General features: G+C 32.0%; 3 protein-coding genes across 4 annotated transcripts; 1 reads left to right on the forward strand and 2 right to left on the reverse strand.

Moving 5' to 3' along the window:
• Positions 1–149: 149 nt before the first annotated feature.
• Positions 150–8,820, reverse strand: LOC144850769 (short transient receptor potential channel 4-associated protein-like). The gene is made up of 18 exons (XM_078708197.1): positions 8,415–8,820; positions 8,005–8,178; positions 7,347–7,454; positions 6,894–6,951; positions 6,627–6,691; positions 5,882–6,038; positions 5,365–5,538; positions 5,212–5,274; positions 4,791–5,044; positions 4,215–4,405; positions 3,826–4,011; positions 3,475–3,565; positions 3,009–3,146; positions 2,695–2,806; positions 2,382–2,491; positions 2,043–2,182; positions 1,641–1,707; positions 150–1,542 (listed from the first exon to the last, which is right to left on the reverse strand). Exons 1-18 carry the CDS (start codon positions 8,592–8,594, stop codon positions 1,408–1,410), a joined length of 2,403 nt encoding a protein of 800 aa, XP_078564323.1. The 5' UTR covers positions 8,595–8,820; the 3' UTR covers positions 150–1,407.
• Positions 8,821–10,550: 1,730 nt separating this feature from the next.
• LOC144850772 (SUMO-activating enzyme subunit 2-like) lies at positions 10,551–18,614 on the reverse strand. Its single transcript, XM_078708200.1, has 17 exons — positions 18,471–18,614; positions 18,019–18,102; positions 17,041–17,111; positions 16,617–16,681; positions 16,416–16,516; positions 16,052–16,173; positions 15,620–15,812; positions 15,278–15,377; positions 14,434–14,576; positions 14,171–14,264; positions 13,771–13,883; positions 13,516–13,617; positions 13,059–13,112; positions 12,623–12,719; positions 12,267–12,372; positions 11,746–11,888; positions 10,551–11,377 (listed from the first exon to the last, which is right to left on the reverse strand). The coding sequence occupies exons 1-17, from the start codon at positions 18,612–18,614 to the stop codon at positions 11,214–11,216; spliced, it is 1,896 nt and encodes a 631-aa protein (XP_078564326.1). The 3' UTR covers positions 10,551–11,213.
• A 245-nt stretch (positions 18,615–18,859) lies between these two features.
• LOC144850784 (HAUS augmin-like complex subunit 4) lies at positions 18,860–22,488 on the forward strand. 2 transcript variants are annotated; one of them, XM_078708220.1, is made up of 9 exons: positions 18,860–18,967; positions 19,485–19,621; positions 19,861–19,992; positions 20,197–20,328; positions 20,626–20,728; positions 21,046–21,188; positions 21,631–21,761; positions 21,951–22,019; positions 22,227–22,488. In XM_078708220.1, the coding sequence occupies exons 1-9, from the start codon at positions 18,922–18,924 to the stop codon at positions 22,426–22,428; spliced, it is 1,095 nt and encodes a 364-aa protein (XP_078564346.1). In that variant the 5' UTR covers positions 18,860–18,921; the 3' UTR covers positions 22,429–22,488. The 2 variants fall into 2 exon arrangements, with proteins under 2 accessions (XP_078564346.1, XP_078564347.1); XM_078708221.1 differs by lacking the exon at positions 18,860–18,967 and adding an exon at positions 18,978–18,986.
• Positions 22,489–22,496: the final 8 nt, after the last annotated feature.

The following is a 22,496-nucleotide window of genomic DNA, read 5'->3' on the forward strand; positions in this document are numbered from 1 at the left end:
TTATGCATTCTAAAAATATTAGCTAGGGCTGCCTATCCACATGCGGATCATTATAACTACGGTGCAGCCAGGCCAGCCAGCAATTTTACTTTTTCACCTGCTTCCGAGTGTTTAAAAACCATTAACATAAAACACAACTCACATTTTTACAGATAATGTATGCAGATTTTATTCACATAAATAAAATAAAATATCTGTTGCAATATTGTGAAGACAAAATAGAAATAAACAGTAATAAATAAATAAACGGGAAGTAAATAAAAATTATTTTGAATGTTATAGCATCGTACAATATTACAGGATAAACGTATTAATATTTTAACTGTACTAACCACAAACAGCAGGTAAAAGACAAATATAATTCTGAGCAATTCAACTTATTAAAATATAAAAATTACAGAAGTCCTATAATTCAAGATAGTATAGTATGTACCTAATGCAATAGTGTGTTGAAGAACAAGCATTATGTACATGTAGTATTGCATTATTAATTAAAAAGAAATCGTTACAAACTTATCAATATTTAGAAGAAAATAATAGACATTAATAAGTAATCACTCAAAAATATTTTACAAAAGGAAAACGAAATTAAATTTACATACAACAAACGAAACATTAAAAATTAATTTTACGAAACAATAAATAAAATCAAAACCTTTTAAAATAAAAACACATTAAAATATAATGTTAGATAAAATGTATGTATAGGTAGATCCATGAGTTGTCAAAATCTATCAATAAAAATATGCATTAAAAACATTAAAAATGTAAACAAAAATTAAACTGAATATTGTCACAGCGAGGCGTAGCATTTAAATAAAAACACTAGCCTGCAAAGGTTTACAAAACAATTTACAAATCAAGTTATTTTAACATAGTGGTAAACATCAAACTTTTAAATTTTCATTTAGAAAAAAATATATATTGTAATAATCAACACTCATTATTTTTGACAAGCAATATAGTTTTAGTTTTTACAAATTGTTTAACCACCACCGGCTAATTCATGCAATATACATATTTAGTTATGTCGAGTATTTCTTTGGCAAAACTATACAATTCCATTACATACATTCCTAATTACAGTATTACTAATATTAGCAGATACAACCCGCTCATTACTATTGAAATTTTATTGAAAATACTCTACCTAACGACCTACCAAAGATTTAATTATAGCCAATCGGAAATTCTCTATCACTTGATTCGTCAATATTTAATTTAAAAGTTTTAAATTCGCAATCAATTATTACTAGATGCACATTTCAGCTAGTTATGGATCAAGCTGTAAAACACCTAAATCCAAATCTTTCAACTTGAATGCACATTATATTCATTTACTGGTTCCTTTGATGTACAATCATCCCATCATTCATTGGTCAACAATCATCCAATCAGAAAGCCTGTTCATTCCATATCAACGTCATCATCTAACAAGTTGTCTTGCTTTAAATAGTACGCTAAGGTGTTTGGTGATGTCGTGTCGTTGCTCGTTAAACTAGAAACCATTTCTTTCCACACCGAAAAACTGATGTTTGAGCTCTAAAAACAAAAATTTAAAATGTTGATACAATGTTTGTGGCATTTCTATTTGCAATAAAAGATACCGAGGGAGTATAGTATAATATTTTACTGCTTACCTTCTCCAAAGCCGTGCAATCTTTGTCTTTGTGAAGATAGTGGTCTTGCCAGAAAAACAATAGTTGCCTATAAATTAAATATGAATCAGAACACATGTATAATACATATACCATTTTATCATGGTTAGGTTAATGTATGGGGCGTCGCAAAATAAATATGCACAGAATAGTAGGTGGGCTCTGTTCAATTCATGACATTTTATCATGATTATGATTGGGTTTAGTTGTATCATGTTATCTAAAACAAGTCCGAACGCAGTGCAGTTAATGCAGGGGCGCCGCCATTTACACAACTAGTGCATATTTCAGAAGATTAGGCGGGTTCTGTTCAATCTCATAGTAAGCGCTGCAATGTGGCTGCCGAGGCCTCAATGGAGGATGAATTTACATTAGTAAACCTACCTAAAGTTGTGTAGAATGAAGCCAGGACGGCAGTTATTCTGTTCCTCTTCTCTAAGCAATTTTAGATACACAGATAGCTCTCCAGATCGTTGAGCAAACATCAGCAAGATGATTGTGGTGTTCAGGCAGCTTACATTCTCCTGTATAAAACACATAACCATTAAACACACCATTCTTTAATAAATATGTTCAGCTTAATTATTTCTTCAAGAAGCAAAAACAAAGCATTATGTTCGATGTTTTTCGAAGTGGTAATTATCCCAACTTCTCTCATTTGGAATAAGTTTTAGTATGTAATGTTGATATTAAAACATCAAATTTAGTTATGAATAAATTTACCTGCGTGAGAATTTCTACATGGATTATGTTAATCAACTTCTTCAGGAAACCAACTCGCGTCTTCCTGTCATGAATATGCATTAGGAGGCGGGACTTGGTAAGGGCAAACTCTGAAATGACAAGTGAAACTAATTACAACTAGTTTCCTATTATGCTAAATCAACATTTAACGTGCTACAATTTATAGCTTTTAAATAGCTACATTGTCATACTAGTTATGAAATTCCATTTTGTCTTAATCCATGGAGATTAATAAATGTTCACAATACTTAAGCCTTAAATTTGCATACACTCAAGTTTGTTATTTACATACCTAAGTTATGGACATCCTCTCGCTCGATTCTCTCTAGCGTCAGAAGTAGGCACCTGATAAACATGTTGGAATCCACTAGGTTTTTGTTCACCATTGACATAAATTTATCCAGCTGTATAAAATAAAACAATGTGTTCATATTGCAAATTACATCCAGTTTCCATAAATCATACCGACCCATTTATTTATATATTTAGATTTGAAAGAGTTCCTCTTACATTAGTTTTTAGCATGCACTGCTTCCAGAAGATTTTTAATATCAGATCATTCTATAGAGCCTGTTATTAAACTCACAAAGATTTTTTCTTTCTTACCCCTTCTTGTGATGTGCATTTCTCAAATCGTTCAAATGCTTTGATGTTGAACTTCATTAATTCTGCTAGCAGATCAAAACTGCTCTGTAAAATCTCCTTGGATTTGACATCATTGTCAATCATGTGACTTACTAGATGCTGAAAAAGACATAAAACATCACATTAATGACATTGCCATAGATACAAGAGGACGCAATGGTAAGGAACTGGAGAAGTGTGATTAAAGACTTTCTTGCATCTTAATTTCCTCGTCCTTCAAATGGGACGTCAAGTCCTGTGTACAAATGCAATGTGGATCCTAATATTAATAATCTAAAGCTCTGTCTACACTATCAAACTTTATGCGACCAAAAAAATTTGATATGCTTATATATGGACACGATGATGTCATACCACTACCATATTTGGGCACATCACTTTCCTGTCAAACTGCTTTGATAGTGTAGAAAGAGCTTAACAAACATACCTCAAGTAGCCTCTTCTTTAATATAAATGTCTGGTCTATCACCGATGTCTTGCCTCTCAAGAAGCTTTCAACTGCTCTACCTAACCAAAACCTGAAAAGAACCACACCCAACAATAAAACACAATAAATTAAACGCTACACTATCCCATCCTTGAGTATAACTATTCCCACCATCTAATTTACGCTAAATTCCGACATCAGATGCTGGTAAATCAATTGATAATTCAATCAGTGTATAATCAGACCTCCAAACATAATTGGCAAATTTGTACCCAGGCACCTACCCTATATTTTGTGTGCAACAGGAAGTGAAAACAAAAATAGAATAGTCTAATCTAATATCTAAGTTACCTGAAATGTGATTCTACAGTTGACCTTTTCATGGCTTCAATGACCTTTGTCAGCAGTCCTTTCTTGCCAGTGCATAGTAGTGATTTGTTTATGTTTTTAACTTCATCTGCCACAGGTAGCCCTAGACTTACAGATATCCTCGTCACTTCCTGGATCTCTGATCTTGTCATAATCAAGTATTTGTTGCTGCAAAAACATATTCACATTAAAGTATGCTTTAGATTTTCTGAATATATGAGTGAAATTTCATGTACAAATAAATTCCTTATTATGCTAATTGCCACATTTACATACAGTTGTTAAGATGGTATATAAGAACTGCCGGATACTTATTATTGTACTGATGAGAAATGGTTCTCGAAATGTCAAAATAGAGGAAGTGAACTTACTGATGATGATCACAGTAACTGTGAATAAGACGCAAGAATTGAATCTTGAGCGCTACTTCAGGACTACACTCGCAATTCTCCAAGTGTCCTGATTGGTGGTGAAATGGACGCAGGTTACAACGCCAGATGACGCGGTCAAACAAACGATTTAAACCAGGCATAAGCTTGTGTGACGACACCTCAGTATGAACCTATGAAAAGACAAGAGTTGGTCAAATGGTAGGGTTTTAAGGTGTGAATAACTACCAACTACAGGCACGACCTGTAGTTGGTATGTAATAATAATAGTGATAGTCTTATATAGCGCCAATGTTTCTAAGCGCTTTACACACAAAAATGATCTATAAAATATCCTAAAATAACCAAGAAAGGAAGAAAAGCATAGGAATCATTTACTCCGCTCTGTTCTCCAGCACTTTGAAGCTTCCATATAAGAGCTCGCCGGAACAGTATTCACAGGAGCTTTGAGTCTATCCTATCCTACCTATGTAGATGCACCAACAGTACTGTAGTGAGAAATGGTCATTATTTCATGGTGAAAACCATGACAAAGAAGAAGAACTTGTAATATATTACCTTGTTTCTCTGCTTGCCACTCAATAGAAGACACAGCACATACAACACCTCAACTTTGTAGACCAATTCATGCATTCTTTTAATAGATTGTGGTAGTGCAAGCGATTGAAAGTCCAGTGGTGGGTCAACCATAGAATCGTCCAATTCACTGTCAATGTCCATTAATGGGTCAAAGGCTAGTGAGCTGTCCAACCATGTCACCCAGCCTTCTATCTCGCTGAATACTTCTGGCAATGAGGGCGGCATTGACCCATCTGAATAAATAACATTTTGTATTCATTCATTCAATTAGTATAAAAAAAAATAACTATTATAAACAAATTATGTAAATATTAAATTAATATCAAATATTACAAGATGATTGCATTTTACGGCAACATGGAAAATCAAGTTTTTCAAACTGTGTGTGTAGATTCCTTACCTATTTCTTTAACTGCTATGCGCACTATTTTCTTCAAGAAGTGAGGAAGCTCTATAAGAATACCTGTACAAAAAAAGAAGCAATCATTAAAACCAACATACAAGATAAAAATAATAATCTGTAAATTATTTCAAACATCAAATTAGTAATCACCTTGATTGGTCTCTGAGATCGGTACACCAACTTTCTTACGACTAGCTTGATCTTGTGCTTGGAGCGTGTTGCCGTCATCACCTGGGTCGAGGTCGGACATTGCAATTGACAGAACACGACAGAAGTTGGCCATTTGTTCTTCGTCAAAACTCTCGACTAACTTGTGTAAATTTGCTGAAAATTTTGATCAAAATATAAATGGGTTAACCTATTGATCAATTACCTCAAACATTTATGAAGGTTGTAAACAATTATACTAAAAGCATTATAAAGGCATCATTGCTGATACCATGGACAGATTTGACCTATCTTTACAGTTCCAAAACATTGTACAGGTTAGAAAATGTGCCGAAAGGGTGGGATTATACCTGGATTACATTAAACAATGTATTTACCAAAGTATTGTCTAAATTTAACCTAAATTAGGAGGTGGGATTATACTCAAGCCTGGGTTTATACTCTTACACAGTAATTTTATTTTTTTTTTTAAATAGTTAGAATGGTTTAGTTGACTTACGTATACTTTCTAGTTTTAACATAGTCTTTCGCACTCCAAGCACATCTTCTAATAGCGTTGCTGCTCGTAGAAAGCAGGACTTTTCTGCCATTAGCGAAAATAGGTAAAATATCAAGTCATCTTGCTTAGACAATGGTACCGCAACATCAACATGTAGCTAGAAATACAAGTATAAACTATTAATTATGCATTTCCATACACATTGCATACAATGGTATAATATATATTTCTTTTTTATTTCATTATTTAATTAATTAATGTATTTATTTTTTAAATAATATTTAAAAATTGAGTTTAAATTGTTTTAAAATAAGTTTGTTTTAAAGAAAGGATGCATCTAAGCAAAGTAGTGCATCCACTGTAAGTTTAGTACAGAAAAAAGTAGCAATGATTTGGCAGAGAAGTGAAGGCAACAATCTGGAATCTTTTGATGGAATCAAGACAGGAAGTAATCATTTATTGGTTTAGTGTTGTGAAAAATAATGTATTCCATGCATGCATTATAAATAAGAGCACAAAATCCAATAGGCAAATAAAAGTAACTTCATTTCACAAGTACATAACAAAAGAAAAGCCTTCTCTATTGTGAAGTACACACAATACCAAAAGGTTCATGGCTTTTGATGCATTCTGTATTTGAAAATTATAAATAGATTTGTTGTTTTTAAACTTTTTTTTCTTTTACTTAAAACCTCGTCTACACTATAAAACTTTTCACGATTTAGTAACCATTATTTAGACATACCGTTAAACACATATGATGCAACGTATCCAGACATGCGTGCGTTAATTTTCGTCTCCAATCAGCTTCTGTGGGATAAAATAACAACTGTGAACTCTTGAAAATTTCCAAACTATACTATTGTCAGGATAGGCATATGGAACGAAGGTTTCCTCCAAAAGATACAATGTTTATTGTCGCTAGACATGAGATCGCTTGCTTGCGAGTCAAGCCAAGATCTCCTGTGTCATTTGCTTTACAGTCAAAATAAATTAACAGATTAATTCTTACCCTTTGACTTCTTATTAACAGGATTACTCTCCATTCTCAGCAAAATTTCAACGACAATCTGTAACAAAATAATATATAAATATAATAATGCATCTGCATTAAACTTTGCTTTTATTTTTGTCATTTATATTTTTTGTATAATTCTAATGTGCCAATGGAATTTTGTTTTTATTTTTTGTTTTACTAGATGACAAATTGCCTAATCTTATGCAAGGATCATTGAAGAACCACCGACACTTCCAAAAGTTTACTAAGATGGAAAAATATTACAATACACAGCATTGTTCATTCCACACTAAAGCTCTGTCTACACTATCAAACTTTATGTGACAACAAAATGTGATGTGCCCATATATGGACATGATCACTACCATAATTAAGCATATCACTACCATATTGTCACATAAAGTTTGATAGTGTAGACAGAGCTTTAGTAACATACTTAGAACCTACCTGTACACCTCCAAACATGTCAAACATTTCTGCATTTACAACTTTATTTTCTTTAAAACATCCCAATGCAACCTGACCACCTTCAACATTCAGCAAAGTAACAATATCCTAGAAAATTAACAACACCTTTGGTTAGAAAAAGTAGTGATTCTTTCAGATGTGGACACTTCTATGTGAACAAAATACACACTATTACATGCACAAAAATGGTTGCTTGTTAGTTTTGATTTTAACTTTTTTTTAAATGTATCTATCTCAAGAGACAGCCGCTGTATTTCAGATCCATAGTATAACTAAATTACAATTATCTATAATATATATATTGATTAAATGAATAAACAACATACATTTAACTTCAATTATTAAAGACAATACTACATCTACAATAACAAGGTTAAGTTTTGAGGTTTAAGTCTTTGCTTATGTCATGTTATTGAAAACAACCCTGATACTTGTAACTTGTTTACAAGCAACACATCTAGGGAACGGCCCATATAACACTTACATAGTGTGACAATCATTTTAGTAATTGTTGTTAACTAAAATTGCATATACTTGTGTTTATATAACATAAGTGGTTAGAAGGAGGAGCCTGAAATTTAAAGGGTATTATAATAAGCTGAGGAAACAGATTGTAAAAAACGTCCAATTGCAGCACCTTTAAAAGCTGGATTCCTTTCCATAAATCTGTGTTGCGTTGTGACTGTGATTCACACTTTTTATAAAATACATTTTCTAAAACTGTAGCCAGATCATGCACTGTGGCAGCAATGTCTTCCGATATCGCTATACCAATTCGTCTGTCGCAATCATTTAAAATTTCTTTTGGCATCTGAAAAACAAGTCATATAATTTGTTATTAACTGGTATATTTAATAGAATTTATTTTCTATCTATATACTAGGCCTATACAGAATAATTGTATTCGTATGATCTTTTTTAATAAAGGTCTATATAAAGTCTAATGTAGCCGAAAAGACACATCACATGGATGATGTAACAAAAAATACAATTTTTTTTTTTTTCACTTCATTTGAAAATTAGGCTTATTTATACAAAATGACGTACCATAGTAATGCTTTTGACACCTTTACCAGTGTATTGGGCACCATACACCTTACTGAGAATGTTATTACTAGGTGTTTTTGAACGTTTCCTTTTGCTAGGCCCACTTGAGCTGGGTTTATTTGATCTTAGATCACGAACGACCGATTTGATGGCCTCAGCAGGCCCGAATACTTTCGTCATTATTGCTTTACGGTTGGCCTAGCCCGATGTAGATGGGGCGTTTTTATACGATGTTTTCTCTTATACCATCAATCTACAAAGGATTTTAATTGTATGATGGTTTTAAGTACGGCCTGCAAATCCAAACTTCAGTGATGTTAATTATATTTCGGGTCTTCCTGCTAGTAAATTTTACAATTTACTTCTGGTCGTTTTTGATGTTGTTCGCTCCCTGCTTTTTCCAAAGATGTCGTGAAATAGAATACACCGCGCCATACGTATTTCTCTACAGCCAATCGGACAGGTGATATAACGTCATGTGATAAACATTCTCAATATAACACACACACAGTATGCAGATTCTACAAAAAACGGTATTTAGTCCGATTTAGTATAAAATACGATTGGAGACAGATTTTGCATTACTGTTGTTGGTGTTGACTTATAAAAGAAACAACTTCATAAAATTATATCTTTTTGGTATTCATAGAATTGACAAATCAGTATAGTGGAGAGACTAAAGAAGGTATAAAAAATATTATATAAAGAGTCATATTCGATGGGTCCTAATTAACGAATAATTTAAAGATAATATTGTCCCCCTGAAAAAGTATTTTGTTTTAATTGTTTTTGTTGAATATGCCATTTTAATGTCACATAATAGTTATTCACTTTGTTCAAAAATTGGATCGAAAAAAGAAATTTACCTGACGTTTTATAAGAATTGTTTTTCTACGGAAGTAATTAGCATAATTAAAACTGCGAAATATCCTACCAAGTCTAGTAAAATTAATCTTCATTTTTCATGTTTTTGGAGACAATAATACATCTTAAATCTATCGGATTATCTGTTAACCCTAACCCTAACACAAACATTTTTTATGCAATTAAAATATTTAAAGCCAAAACTAAAGATGATTGTTAATTCTGTCTATAATTGTAGGCATGCATGAGTCCTACTACGATGGTGCCATCCATCTATCTCAGTTGTATTCTTATCACTTAATATTCTGCAATATTCTAAAACGTAGGCCTACTAGACGTACATTTATCTTTTTATACTTGCTGATATTTTATTGTACGTAGGCCTACGGTTGAAGTATATTCTGACGTAACCCTTGATAAGAGGAATTTCCGAAATGATCAATACTACACTCCGGATTTAATGAAAACTCATTGCTGTTTGATCAACGCATTGTTGCGGGTGTGGGAATTTCCCATTCCCGGATCTTTTTGTTCATTGCGTGAACTTAAATTCGTGATGACGGAAGAGGGTTGCGTATTTTTCTAAATATTTGAACCATTAAGAATGACGTATTAATTGAAATTCGTGTTGCGTCTCATGTTTCTGTGTCTATAATTTTAATAAACTAACAAGATACAAGAAACTTTGTCTTCGTAAAAAACAAAGAAATGTCAGTTGTCAGCAATATGATTAAAAGATACATTAATATACATAAACATTACAAAAAGTGTAAAAGTATAAAACAGTAACATTAACAATCATTAAACTTGCCGTTAAAGGAATTAAACCATGACCGACGAAACATTTGACATTCGTTAGGAATTAATAAATTAAGTGTTGATTCGATTATACTGTATAATATCAAATGGTGGGAAGATCATGCCTAGGGGTGGTGTTTAGAGGACGTCTGGGTGCATGAACTAACGTTTTTTGTAACCATAGAAGTTTGTAAAAGATAGTACTATCCATCTCACTCGCCTTCAATATCCTCGGACCTGCATTTTACTCAATCCACTCGATATATTTGAGTTTTCTAGATCTAGAAAACTCAGATATATCCGAGATATTAGTTTTCTAGATACCCAGTATTTTCCAAATAGATATTCAAATCAAAATCAAATATTTCTGTGTGAAAGTCTGAGTAAATAAGATATTTTCACAATAGAATCTAGACATCATAGAGAATTACATATATGTTTTTTATTAAGGAACATACAATACAATATACTAAAGATAATTACAAAGAGACTGTTTAATTTAGAAAGTAATTTTATTAAGAAATTACATACAAGAAGTTATTGACATATTCAGGTAGTAAACATTTGAAACCAATAATTATTGTTAAATCATCCAGACAATATTCAACCTTACATCGGTGGTAGATCTTGAATTATGTATAAATAATAATACTATTACTGTACCAATAACAATAACAATATATCCTACAGTATAGAACCTCCATTAAGAGGACACTTTTATGACCAAAAAAGTGGTGTCTTCTGAATAGGGGTGTCTGTAGTGCTGAATCAAAGGCAGGGAAGAACAATTAACATTAGAATTGAGTGCGCAAAGTTGATCAAAATACAATGGATTTATGGTGAAATGAAAAAAAAAGAGGTCAGATTATAGGTGCAGTCGCATGAATTGGATGTACTCCCTCTAGAGGTCTGATACTGTGTTATTCCACTTCTCTAACCCATACTAAAATTCTTTTATGTTAATTCAATCTTTGAACAATAGTTGATGAAAAGAAATATATCAGAGAAAAAATATTTCTGCTCTTACAAAACCTTTTCTTTTATAAAAAAATATTAAATTTAATACAAGACACTAGACATCCGAAAACTCTGGCTCCAGATTATTTTCAAAGAGTGTTATAAGCGTTATGTATGTTTTCAAGGGTCTATAATTAACGTGTCATCATCTCCATTTCTTGTTTGTGATGTTACTTTTGATTTCTTGGCAGATTTTGTGTCGTCGTCCTCGGAGAGTTTGCGTTTCTTGGATACACTTGTTTCTTGACCTTCATCGACAACCACCATGATGTCATCTTCATCATCTATAAGATCAGAAACTGAGTGAAGTACTTGGCAAAATATATCAGGGAAAACTATATTTGATATCTTGGTCCATGTTAAGAAAATGCAGAGGGCATGCTATTTAATATCTCATATGGAAGATACAGGTAAGTCAGATTTTAATATAATAAGTTGTGATGTCACCAATCAATTTTCCTGAAAATCAATAGGCATCTTCACCCATCATTCATTTTTGGCACCCTGCTACGGTATATTAAAATTCAAATGTTTCAATTTTATTTTGCATTCCTCATAAAGCTTTGTTCCCACTAAGACACCATGCCGAGTGGAAACAAAGCTTAAAGAAGATTTACCATGCTCTTAAAGTGTACACAAATGCATGTCTTACCAACTACAGTGCTAGACTGTGAGGTAGATTGAGAGCTGCTTTCCCCTTTCTCGGTCACCTTACTGCTTGTTGCTTCAGTCTCACTAATCGGCCTAGGTTTCTCACCTACAACTTTAAAATCCACATCGTCATCAAATATGTTACTGTAATAAAAGTAATGTTGTTGCATGTTTATTCCATTCTATAAATACATAATGATTAAATCAAAATTATTTCTTATTACTGGTATAAATACATTTTTTCTGCAATAATGAGGCAGTCACTACAATCAACAATGTCTGTGATATACCTAAAATAGCTTGCAAAAAAAATTGCATAAATGGGATAAAGTTAAGTTACTGCAGTAGAATAATGTTGGCACTATGTAACCACCATCACCAAATACTATAGATTACATTCATTCTTTCTGCTATGCCATTTCTACATTTCTCCTCTAATCCAAAGCTTAGGCTTCCTTTCTACCCTTTTCGGTTTTTACTTCCCTCATTCCCTTATTCAACAAAATAATAATATATACTAACCACTGGTCTATGTTCAAAATAAGCGAGTAATTTTGCAGGAAATCATCAGCTTTCAGTCGACTTGAATGCCTTATGGCAAAATCTGCCAAACACTTGTCGTTGTTTTCTGTAAGATAAGAATATTTCTTCTAATTTTTCTTTGGTTTATAGAAATATAATATAATAACTATACCAGAATATTTATTACTGTAGTCTTTTAGTAGATTGCGCTGGTAGTTCCAGGTTTATAAATTCTATTGTAAATTTGGTATTACAAATGATTTTTTTTTGGTTTATACTTTTTTCTTTATAAATAAAATGCCTCAAATTTACATAAATTTAAAAAATTGATTTATAATATTAAAATAAATTGTAACCTTCAGTTTCTCCTTCATCGCTTGAAATCAAAATGGTTCCTTTTCCATCGTCTACTTCAACATCAGGTGCCACCATTCCCAGGTACGCCTTTAGGACCTGGTTCAGTAACAAGATGAAATTAATAACGGAAAACTACATTTATTTACTAGTTATCCATTTTAACAGCCCAACCAACCTGTTTTAATGTAATACATCCTTAATGTGTGTTTTGGTAGTGTTATTAGTGCAATTTAGGTATTTATAAACAACAATAAAAAATAATACTAACTGACCATGTGAGAAGTGCAATATTCCTATTAAAAACAGTAGTATTACCAAATAAAATACCTATTAAATAAAATTAAGTGTGTAAATGCCTATTGAGGTGTTACCATAGTGATATTACTAAAATAGATTTTCCCACCACCAGTGGAACTATGTAAAAAAAACCATCACCTTTTCTTCTAACATTTTCACAGTAAACGTTGCACAGTTTACTTGTACAGTCACCTACAAATCCAATACAAATAATAAATTACCATTATTCATTTTCTAAAAGACAACTTTTCAATTACAGGATGAGATATTAAAACATGCTTTTAAATCTAAAACTATAAAACTAGTTTAACAAAAAAGTGTGATGTACCCAAATATGGTAGTGATATGTCATCGTGTCCATATATAGGCACATAACATTTTTTTTGTCACATAAAGTTTGATAGTGTAGACAGAGCTTAAGTCACATTATGAGGTGTTTACATGATGTGACAATATTTTGGACTTGACCAAGAGCAGATTGTATGCCTACATCTTTAGTGCTTTAGGGTGATAATGTGAAAACATCTATACAAAGATTATAGCCACAACAAATACATTCATATAATGTAAACCATATCACATTTACTGCACTTACCTCAGGTTTTGAAGAGCACACATAACATTTAGGATTTGGCTTATCAAGAAAACATGGTACCAACAGCTTTTTCCTGGCAGTTGGATGTTTGTTTAAATATACCTAAAAGACAATACATTGATAATCTACTCTTTTGCAAGTATCCAGGTGGCATGAAAAAAATCTACATTTTTGTCAGGTGCTGCATTATAACTACGGTTTTATATGCGACTAAATTTAGCCTGATGGGCAATTTCATTGGGTATGATAACCTACAGTTTTGCATGTGTCCAAGTGTCCTGAAAGAATCTTGAGTGCTTCCATTATGATAAGACCAGCTATCACTGCATTTGTTGTGGCTATCGCTGGAATAATATTACCAGCCATTGCTGAAACAAGATTAAGCAAATATTACAGAATTACTTAAAGTAAGTTATTTAATCAATGGAAAGAAAAATATTAACATTAACATTTTTAATCATCAATTTGCAACACCTATTACAATTGTAAAGCTCTGTCTACACTATCAAACTAGACTGACAAAAAAACTGTGATGTGCACAAATATGGTAGTGATATGCTTAAATATGGTAGTGATATGACATCACTGTATCCATATGGGTATATATTTTGCCACAAAGTTTGATAGTGTAGACAGAGCTTAAGAATACACTTACATTTAATCTTGAATCTACTTTTCCTGGCAATTCCAAAAATCTGAGCTCGAATGTTAGCTACTGCTGTTACAAAATCCATCGACGCAGAATCATCCTAGGTAAAACAATTAAAAAGACAAACTCCCAATACTAAATTCACCAAACACTTCTAATGTTTTTTTCATATGCCTTCTGTGATGTGAAAGTAGGGGTGTAGGAAACCATAGCATACGGTTTAGCGTGTATTCAATGCCCTTTATTAAAAAAAAAATAGATGATATTACCTTATCCCATACAAGGTCACCTTGATCTCTGTATTGCTTCTTAAGTTTGGCAAGACTATCAGTAAATTTCTCCACGCACTCCCTTACATCCCATATCCTTTGATCTTTTATATCTCCATTACTGTTTGTTGTACTACTTGGCTCTGCAAGGAAAAAAACATGCAAGCATTATATAAGTTCACCAAGACATTTTATTTAGTTAATTGCTTTTTTTTTGCACGACTTTTATTGACCCATTGATTGACTGATATCAATCTCTCTCATGGTATCATCTTAATACATTAATGATTAAAAATTGTGTGTTTATGCTCTTGTCCATATTTGGCAGAAAGAATGTACTGCAGTACACATATTATTAGTTTTTTTTTGTTTCTCTGGTGGTAGTCGAAGTATAATCAATCAATCAATCAATCAAAAAAGTAATAAAGCCTATAGTAATATTTTTCCCCAACAAGTTATTGATTAGTGATATCGATCTTGTTGTAACTTATCTTCCTAATGAAGTTAGCTAAGAATTGCAACAGGAACTAGCAACTTCCTAACATATTAACAAGACTGTTAAAAATAGAAGTTCAAATATGAAACCACTTTACAAAAATAAATTGATGTCTGCTCCACTAAATATGAAATTATGAATTATTTCCACAAATTTTAATTATTTTATTAAAAATTATATTTTTGGTATTATATTGAATTACCGCAGTTGGCTTTTTTTAATTGTATGGCAGGCAAATGGAATTACTGAACAATAATAAATTACATATGAAACAGAAGACATAAAGAAAATATCTTAATTCGCCTAGAATGGATTGTAATAATATAATATATCAAGTTAGTATCATACCTTCTGGTGGTAACAGGTCCCAATTCAACGGTATAGGTGCTGCCCTCTTTTTCCATAACTTGTCCATTGATAATAAATATTTTATGTCATCATAAAACAACTGAAAGATACACATTTTATAATTTGGTAATGAATATATTTGGTAACGACTATATTTGGTAACGGCTATATTTGGTAATGACTATATTTGGTAATGGCTATATTTGGTAATGGCTATATTTGGAAATGGCTATATTTGGTAATGATTATTTTTGGTAATGATTATTTTTGGAAATGGCTATAATTGGTAATGATTACAGTATATTTGGTAATGACTGTATTTGGTAATGAAACATATTTTACCTTTCTAAATAATTTCTCTGAATTATAATCTGTGGATGCTGCCCACTCTCGTGTAGATGTCCTTGCAATTCCTCCAGCATCCACGTTATTAGATTTTCCTTCAAGGGCAGCTATCCCAGCATCCCCTGCTGCTTCCGGGTCAGCGGTATCAGGAGAGACGTCTTGGTCAGGATCTTCCTCTCCAAATAATTGACTGAAAAGTAACCGTATAATGTTGTATAACAATCTGTTTTACTAAGGCTGGAATATATCTTAGTGGACCCATATAAACTGTACAATTCACAAGTTTATACTTTTCTAAATGTCCTGCATTTTTAAAATTTTGTACATGGTTTTAAAAAAAAAACACTGACTGGTGGGCAACTTAGGCCACTGATCCATCTAACTATAATTTGCATAAATTAAAATAGATATATATTAAACTGAACATACTTATATAGATGCTTAGCCCAGACAATGCAATGGACAGGTTCTGAGGGCGTGTTTCTGATAGTGCATCCTGGGAAGGTTTTCTGCGTTGGTTTTGGCTGGCATTCATAACATTCTGTGACAGACTAAAAAAACAGAAATATCAACTATCACTTTCTATTTACTGTTATATAAAAACTAATTGGTCATTAAGATCTTTAATTAATTTTTAATCTTTGATTAAGTTTCAGTTTTTAATTCCAGACAAAATACAAGTTAAATAATAAATGTCCTATTTTCCAGATGATTGGATAAAGTTTTTTTCCAGCAATTTTTTTTATACAGAATGATCAAACCACATCATGACCTTTTGACTAAAATAACTTACTTTTTTTATAACGGTCACCTGACCTAAATATCCTGCGGTTCCACTTTCAACCAATGGGATGTCAGCTGCTAGACACATCCTGTTCACATGGTTACGAGCAGCTGTTTAATTAACAAGGGGTGAATTGTTTATTTTTGGAAAATATTATAAATAATTAAAGATTTAGAGTAAAATTCTCAAAATAATGGTATGTGTCCTTACCTCTATTATCAAGGGCGTTCATCACTAGAGTAAACTGTCTGAAAAAGTCTACAGAATAATCTGGGCTAAACAAAAATAATGTAATTATTACGAATTACGTTTATTGTAAATAATTAATTGAAAAATAACAATTAAAAAAGCGTCATGGGGTCGTTAACTAATGTAATTATATTACACTATAATTCAGTAATTTGACAGTACAGTATTAGCAAATTCAACTTTAAAATATGTTGAAATAATAATAATATTAATAAAAACATTTATGTGCCAAAGTATCGATTAAAATTACTCATATGCATACTACAATGTTAAATTTCAGTTGACAATAAAGAAAAGAGTTAAAAACATTTACAATGTTTAACAATCTATTTGTAAAAGGGTGTGTTAAACTTAAGTGGCAATTTGGTATCATGTTAATGCTTACTTCATAATACTGTCATGTTTGGCTTCAATTTTTACGTTGGGATTGAATCTGAGAGCACTTTCTTTAGCCACCTAAATAAAACACAATTTTTATAAAACATTTAAGTTATTCAAGACATTTAAAATAAAAACGTGGGTGCATCCCACTTTTATTACATAAATACATAATATAATAATTTTACAGTACAGTTCTTTTTGAGTTCATCTTTTTCATTATTATCTTTTAACACTTAACTAAAACAAGATTGTTATTTAAATGATAATAATCATGCAGATTGTTGATGAAAAGAATTAAGTAAAAGAAGGTTTAGTTAAATAAAATCAATTTGGCATTGGATAATAACCTTTGAAGCATACAGTACAGGTAGGTTGTTTTTAAAAAATCAAGCAACCATTTCAAAATGATTTGTACTGGAGCATGTTTTGCCTTAATGTTTAGAAATTGAATTTAATGCCCTTTCTTCGGCAACTCAAATTAAAACAGTGAATATCCATTAATTTTAAATGTAAAGTTTCAAATTCAATCAACATTCATTTAAATGTCCTATTGATTACTACAGTATAACTGCTGTTTTTACCAATGTTATTCAACTGAAAAGAATGAAGTGAGAGAAGGTTTAAATTAAAAGTAATTTGACATTGAATGAATAACCTTTAGAAGTATTTAATAGGCCTGGATTTAGTGCTTGTTTTTTACTGAAATAATTAGGTAGCAAGAAATGCTGGTCTTAAAAATCATTGGGAAATTGGCATTTTAAATTGGTATTTAAATAAAACAACAATGACATTGGTAATAATAATCATAGTTAATAATATATAGATAATTGACCATGAATAATTACACCAATACCAATGTCATTATTAAAATAAAAATTCATTATATATGTATAAATAACTGTACATGATATGGTGAAATAAAGAGGTATAAGTTTACAATTTTTACAGTAAAAATAAATTGCACACAATCAACTGGTTCTACCTGAGATTTTGATTGGCCCACATGTTTCTTTTGAAAAAGAAATTGTCTGTTTAAATTACTGACATCTATCGTATCCAAATCAATCTGTATAAAAACAAATATGTATTTATTATTAATAAATAATAATACTTTAATATTAATATTATTTATTAATAAATTTAAAACATTGTTTGAAATGCAACAACATACTACATCATATATCTCTTTATTAATTCAAATATAGATAACCTACCTAAGTTCCAACAATATTTTATCAAACGCACTTCACTACAACAACCTATTACAATTCAGACCTACCTAAGCCAGGCCTAGCCTAGCCAAGGTCATATTCAGTGAAAGAAAGGCGCAGCAGTTCGATGTTTGCCGCGGCACGGGTTCAAACTTTATCAATCTAAACAATAACGGGAGCCTAAGATTTACGTGCGCTTTTAAAAGTTAACTTGTTGACTTACGACTACAATATCATTGAAACCAGTAAGCACTAAGTTTTTTAATAATTCACATCCTATTCCACCAGCTCCAACTACAAGAACTTTGCAAGCTGAAACCATTTCAGCTGTATCGTCCGGCAGGATTCCTCTCACGCTTGCAGCCATTTTGAAACAACAAAAAACTTTCGGCTTTCCAGTCACCAGAGGAAATAAAAGGTTATATAAATGCGCTTTTCGTAATTTCGATTGTGTAAGTTATTTTTTGTATTTAAATTTAATAAGAGTTAAAATCAATATTTTTTATTATTATTAATTATGTTAATGTGTGTTTTATTAGACTATAATCGTGTATCTATTTTAGATATTATGAACGAGGTTTATTATTTTTGACACTGTTGAAGCCACCTGTGGGCGGGAGATTTGACCGTTTCTTATGCAAATTAATCGTTCAAGTTAATTTATTCATAATATTATGGCCGTACAAGGGTCATTGAATGATGAAGCGTTTGCATTAAAAAGTAAAGTAGGCTCTGTTACGTACGGATAGACAAAAGCGGATCTCTAGGCTAGACTAGCTAGGCTAGTTAGGAGTACTAATAACTATATAGGGCTAGCCTAGGCCTAGTCAGTAGTAGGGCTAGGCCCTAGGCTAGGCCTAGTACAGTAGTAGTTAGGTAAAAGTTCTCTAAATATAATAAACAAGGCTTAGGCCCTAGTAGTAGAGGTAGCTCTACTTAATAGAATTCTAGCCTACCTACCTCCAAGTATTAGTAAGCCAACTTTGTGTCAGGGCCTAGCTAGGGCCTAGGCTATTTTGATGAGAGAAAAAGTCAATGCAGGTGGTTTTCTTCTGAATGTAGTATTTAGTTGGAGAAGATTTTTATTTGTGAGGCAAAAATGTTGATTTAATTTATCAAACTTGATAAATGTGATGATACTTTTTTTGTCAAACAAGTTTGATAGTGTAGACAGTTTAACAAACAATATTTTGATGATGTAAAAATTATATTTAAAATCGTTGTGCTTTGTACACAGTTAATATGAGTTTGCCAGTACATATGACCGGCAGTGATGTGAAAAAGAACCCAGAGTTTGTAAAGCTATTACAAGCAGTGTCATCACACTTGGGTCCTAATGGAATGAGCAAGCAAGCCTCTCAGGACATTCAAATGGTTTGTGTTTCATTTTAATGAACAATACATTACAAAGTGATAATAAATAAAAATAATATGACATGACATGAGTGAATCATTTTATTTGAATCATTATTGTTACATTTTTATGTTTCGCCATATTTGCCTTTGTGAGGGTCCCTAACGATCAGCTTGGCTGGATGAACCACACTCGTAAAATATTGTTGAAATAAATATAAAAAAAATGATATTTTAATGATGATGTATTGTATTTTTAGGCGAAAGAAAGATTGCAAAGGGAGAAAAGACAATACCTTCAACAGCTGCTCTTATACGATGAACTTCAGGAGTTCCTATTGGAGAAGGATATACAAAATCTAGAGATCAACCCAACGTCTGCTAATGCACAAGTAAGATATTCCATAAGGCTATGGGAATTAGTTTATCAGCCAGTCTGCAGCATGCACAATTTGGCCCTTCATTAAAAAAATTCATCTTTGTTATTTTAAATATCAAAATTGAATAGTGAAAAGAAATCAAGAGTAGCTTTGTTGCTACGACCTGTGTCGATCTTGTGATTTCAATTATACTAAATGATTTTGTTTCCTTTTCAGTTTCAAGAAGCTGTCAAAACATGCTTATACACAGCAGAGTTAGAGAACTATTTGCTGACAGATGAACAAGACGCTCCAGGCCTACTAGGTCTTAACAGAGAAACCTTGAAGAAGGCTAACCCACACCGTCATGTATGTACACTTCATAAACTTGGAGAGGGGAGGTTGGGATGGGCTTTAGATACCATCTAAATCTTTGCATATGAATAGGAAAGACTAATAAAGAGAAATTAACAGACACTGTGAATAAAAATTTACTTAATAGTGAATTCTGATCAAAATTTCCATGAAATCATAAACACTAATTAATAATTTTAATGAAATTTGACATTAACTTTAATTCTTGTTTGCTAACTTATCGCTAACTTTAGTGGGTAGGTCTTACTGAGGTAAATAACAAATTCTGAACTGTAATATTATCGATTATAGCGTGTGGCGTCTATACAGCAGCGGTTGATACCACAGATTGAGGAGAATTTACAACACAAATGCCAATCACTAGTTGAGTTCCATCAGCCTCCAACAGATCAAGGTAATAGAATACAACTTCTCTTTTGCTTTGGTTCACTTTACATGTTACACTCTATACTCTCAGTCTCACTCCTTGTCTTTTGAATGGGTAACAATGACAATTACTATTCTTGTAGCCATCTTCTTCTTAAGGCACATAGCCGTCATTGACACAAATACTTAGTATCAGTTGACTTCACTGCTGGTGTACTCTAGATCTATGTTTATAACATGCTATACATGTTTATTTTAATTTTTGATTTTTATAACATTGAATTTAAAAGCTACAATATTTATTAGTTAGCTACAAATTGTCATTTTAAAATTTACTATTGATAGAGAGTTGCGACAAACTAGTTTTTGCCAAAGCAACTAAGTTACCTGATATTCTACAATCTGAAAGCAGACAATTAGAAGAAGAAAAAACTAATTTAAAGTTTGCCCAAGCAAAAAGAGATAAGCAATTTTGGCAGTATTTTCAGGTCAGTTATTTGAAATCTTCCAAAGATGAATGGTTTATTTATAATAAAACTGTTTTATTTTGTCTTAAATGGGTTTGTCCCACTTTTATTTCCATATGTGTTCTGCCAACAGAGCAAACAGAATTTCTATGTTTTTTTCTAAAACAAATGACAATAAATAAATGATACTTGATATACATTTCCTGTTTGTATTTTTGATGTAAAGCGCATTGAGAGCCTGCTTATATGCGCTATATAAGAACAGACTATTATTATTATTTCTTTAACATTGTAATTTGTATACATCTTTATATATACATATTTTCTTTTAACTTTTGTTTGCAAACTGCAAGTTTTGCTTGTGTTTGCAAACTAAAGTTTGTTACAATAGATTAGGCTTTTACAAACACATTTTAATATTGAAATAAAACTGAACATAGATATCAAATTGATTAATTTTTAGGCCCTGATGGACTGTGTAACCACATTAGAGAAGTTGATAAAGAAACACCGTTTGCAATTCCAAGCAGACAGCGATAGTGTTACTAGTGATTGGATGAGTGTAAGATGTCAGGCCATGTGCCTAAAGATAAGGTAAAACAATGGAAGAAATGCTTGTGTGAAATGGGAAGATCACCAGTTAGATAATAATGCCTCAATACCCGTGGTGCTGTATATTGTATTTGGAGAAGGGTCAAGTTTCACATACAGTGTGAATTTGACATCACCCCCTAGACTTTGTGTATGACAGTGATAATAATTTTGGTGAATTTTAATCTGTAGGTTTTTCAAGGCACAGCTTTTATGTGATACATACACAAAAGAAGTGGTTGAAACCCACAAACATATCAAGTAAGTAGGCTGGCATGGCTCAATTAAATGGATAATAATAATGCTGATGTATAGCATACATTCCAACCCCTGTCATTTACGGTTTAAAGGCTGGTTTCTAGGCTGAGCCTTTTAAACCCCTCACTCACGTTTTGAAGGCTACTAATAGAGTTGACCACTGTAGTTGGAAGAGCATTCCAATAATTGACCAATCATTCTATTTTCTAGAAAACACCTGAGTCACGAATATCATGAAAATGAAAAAGAGTTAAACCGAGTCAGTCAAGCGTTGCAATCTTACCAATCACTTGGTATGGGTTTTGATAAGATGGTCCAGGAGTATGACCAACTTCAGGCTGAGATTGACAATAAACGATGGGCTTTGTCAGAGTTTAAAACTAGTATGGCTTCAGCTGATGACTGGAGATGATAAACTTAGACAAAAAGTTATTGTTTTATTACTAACAGTTGACTTTTTCAAACAACATACGTTATGTG

This window comes from Antedon bifida, chromosome 8 (genome assembly GCF_963402885.1).
Source record: "Antedon bifida chromosome 8, ecAntBifi1.1, whole genome shotgun sequence".
In the NCBI taxonomy this organism is placed as follows: domain Eukaryota; kingdom Metazoa; phylum Echinodermata; class Crinoidea; order Comatulida; family Antedonidae; genus Antedon; species Antedon bifida.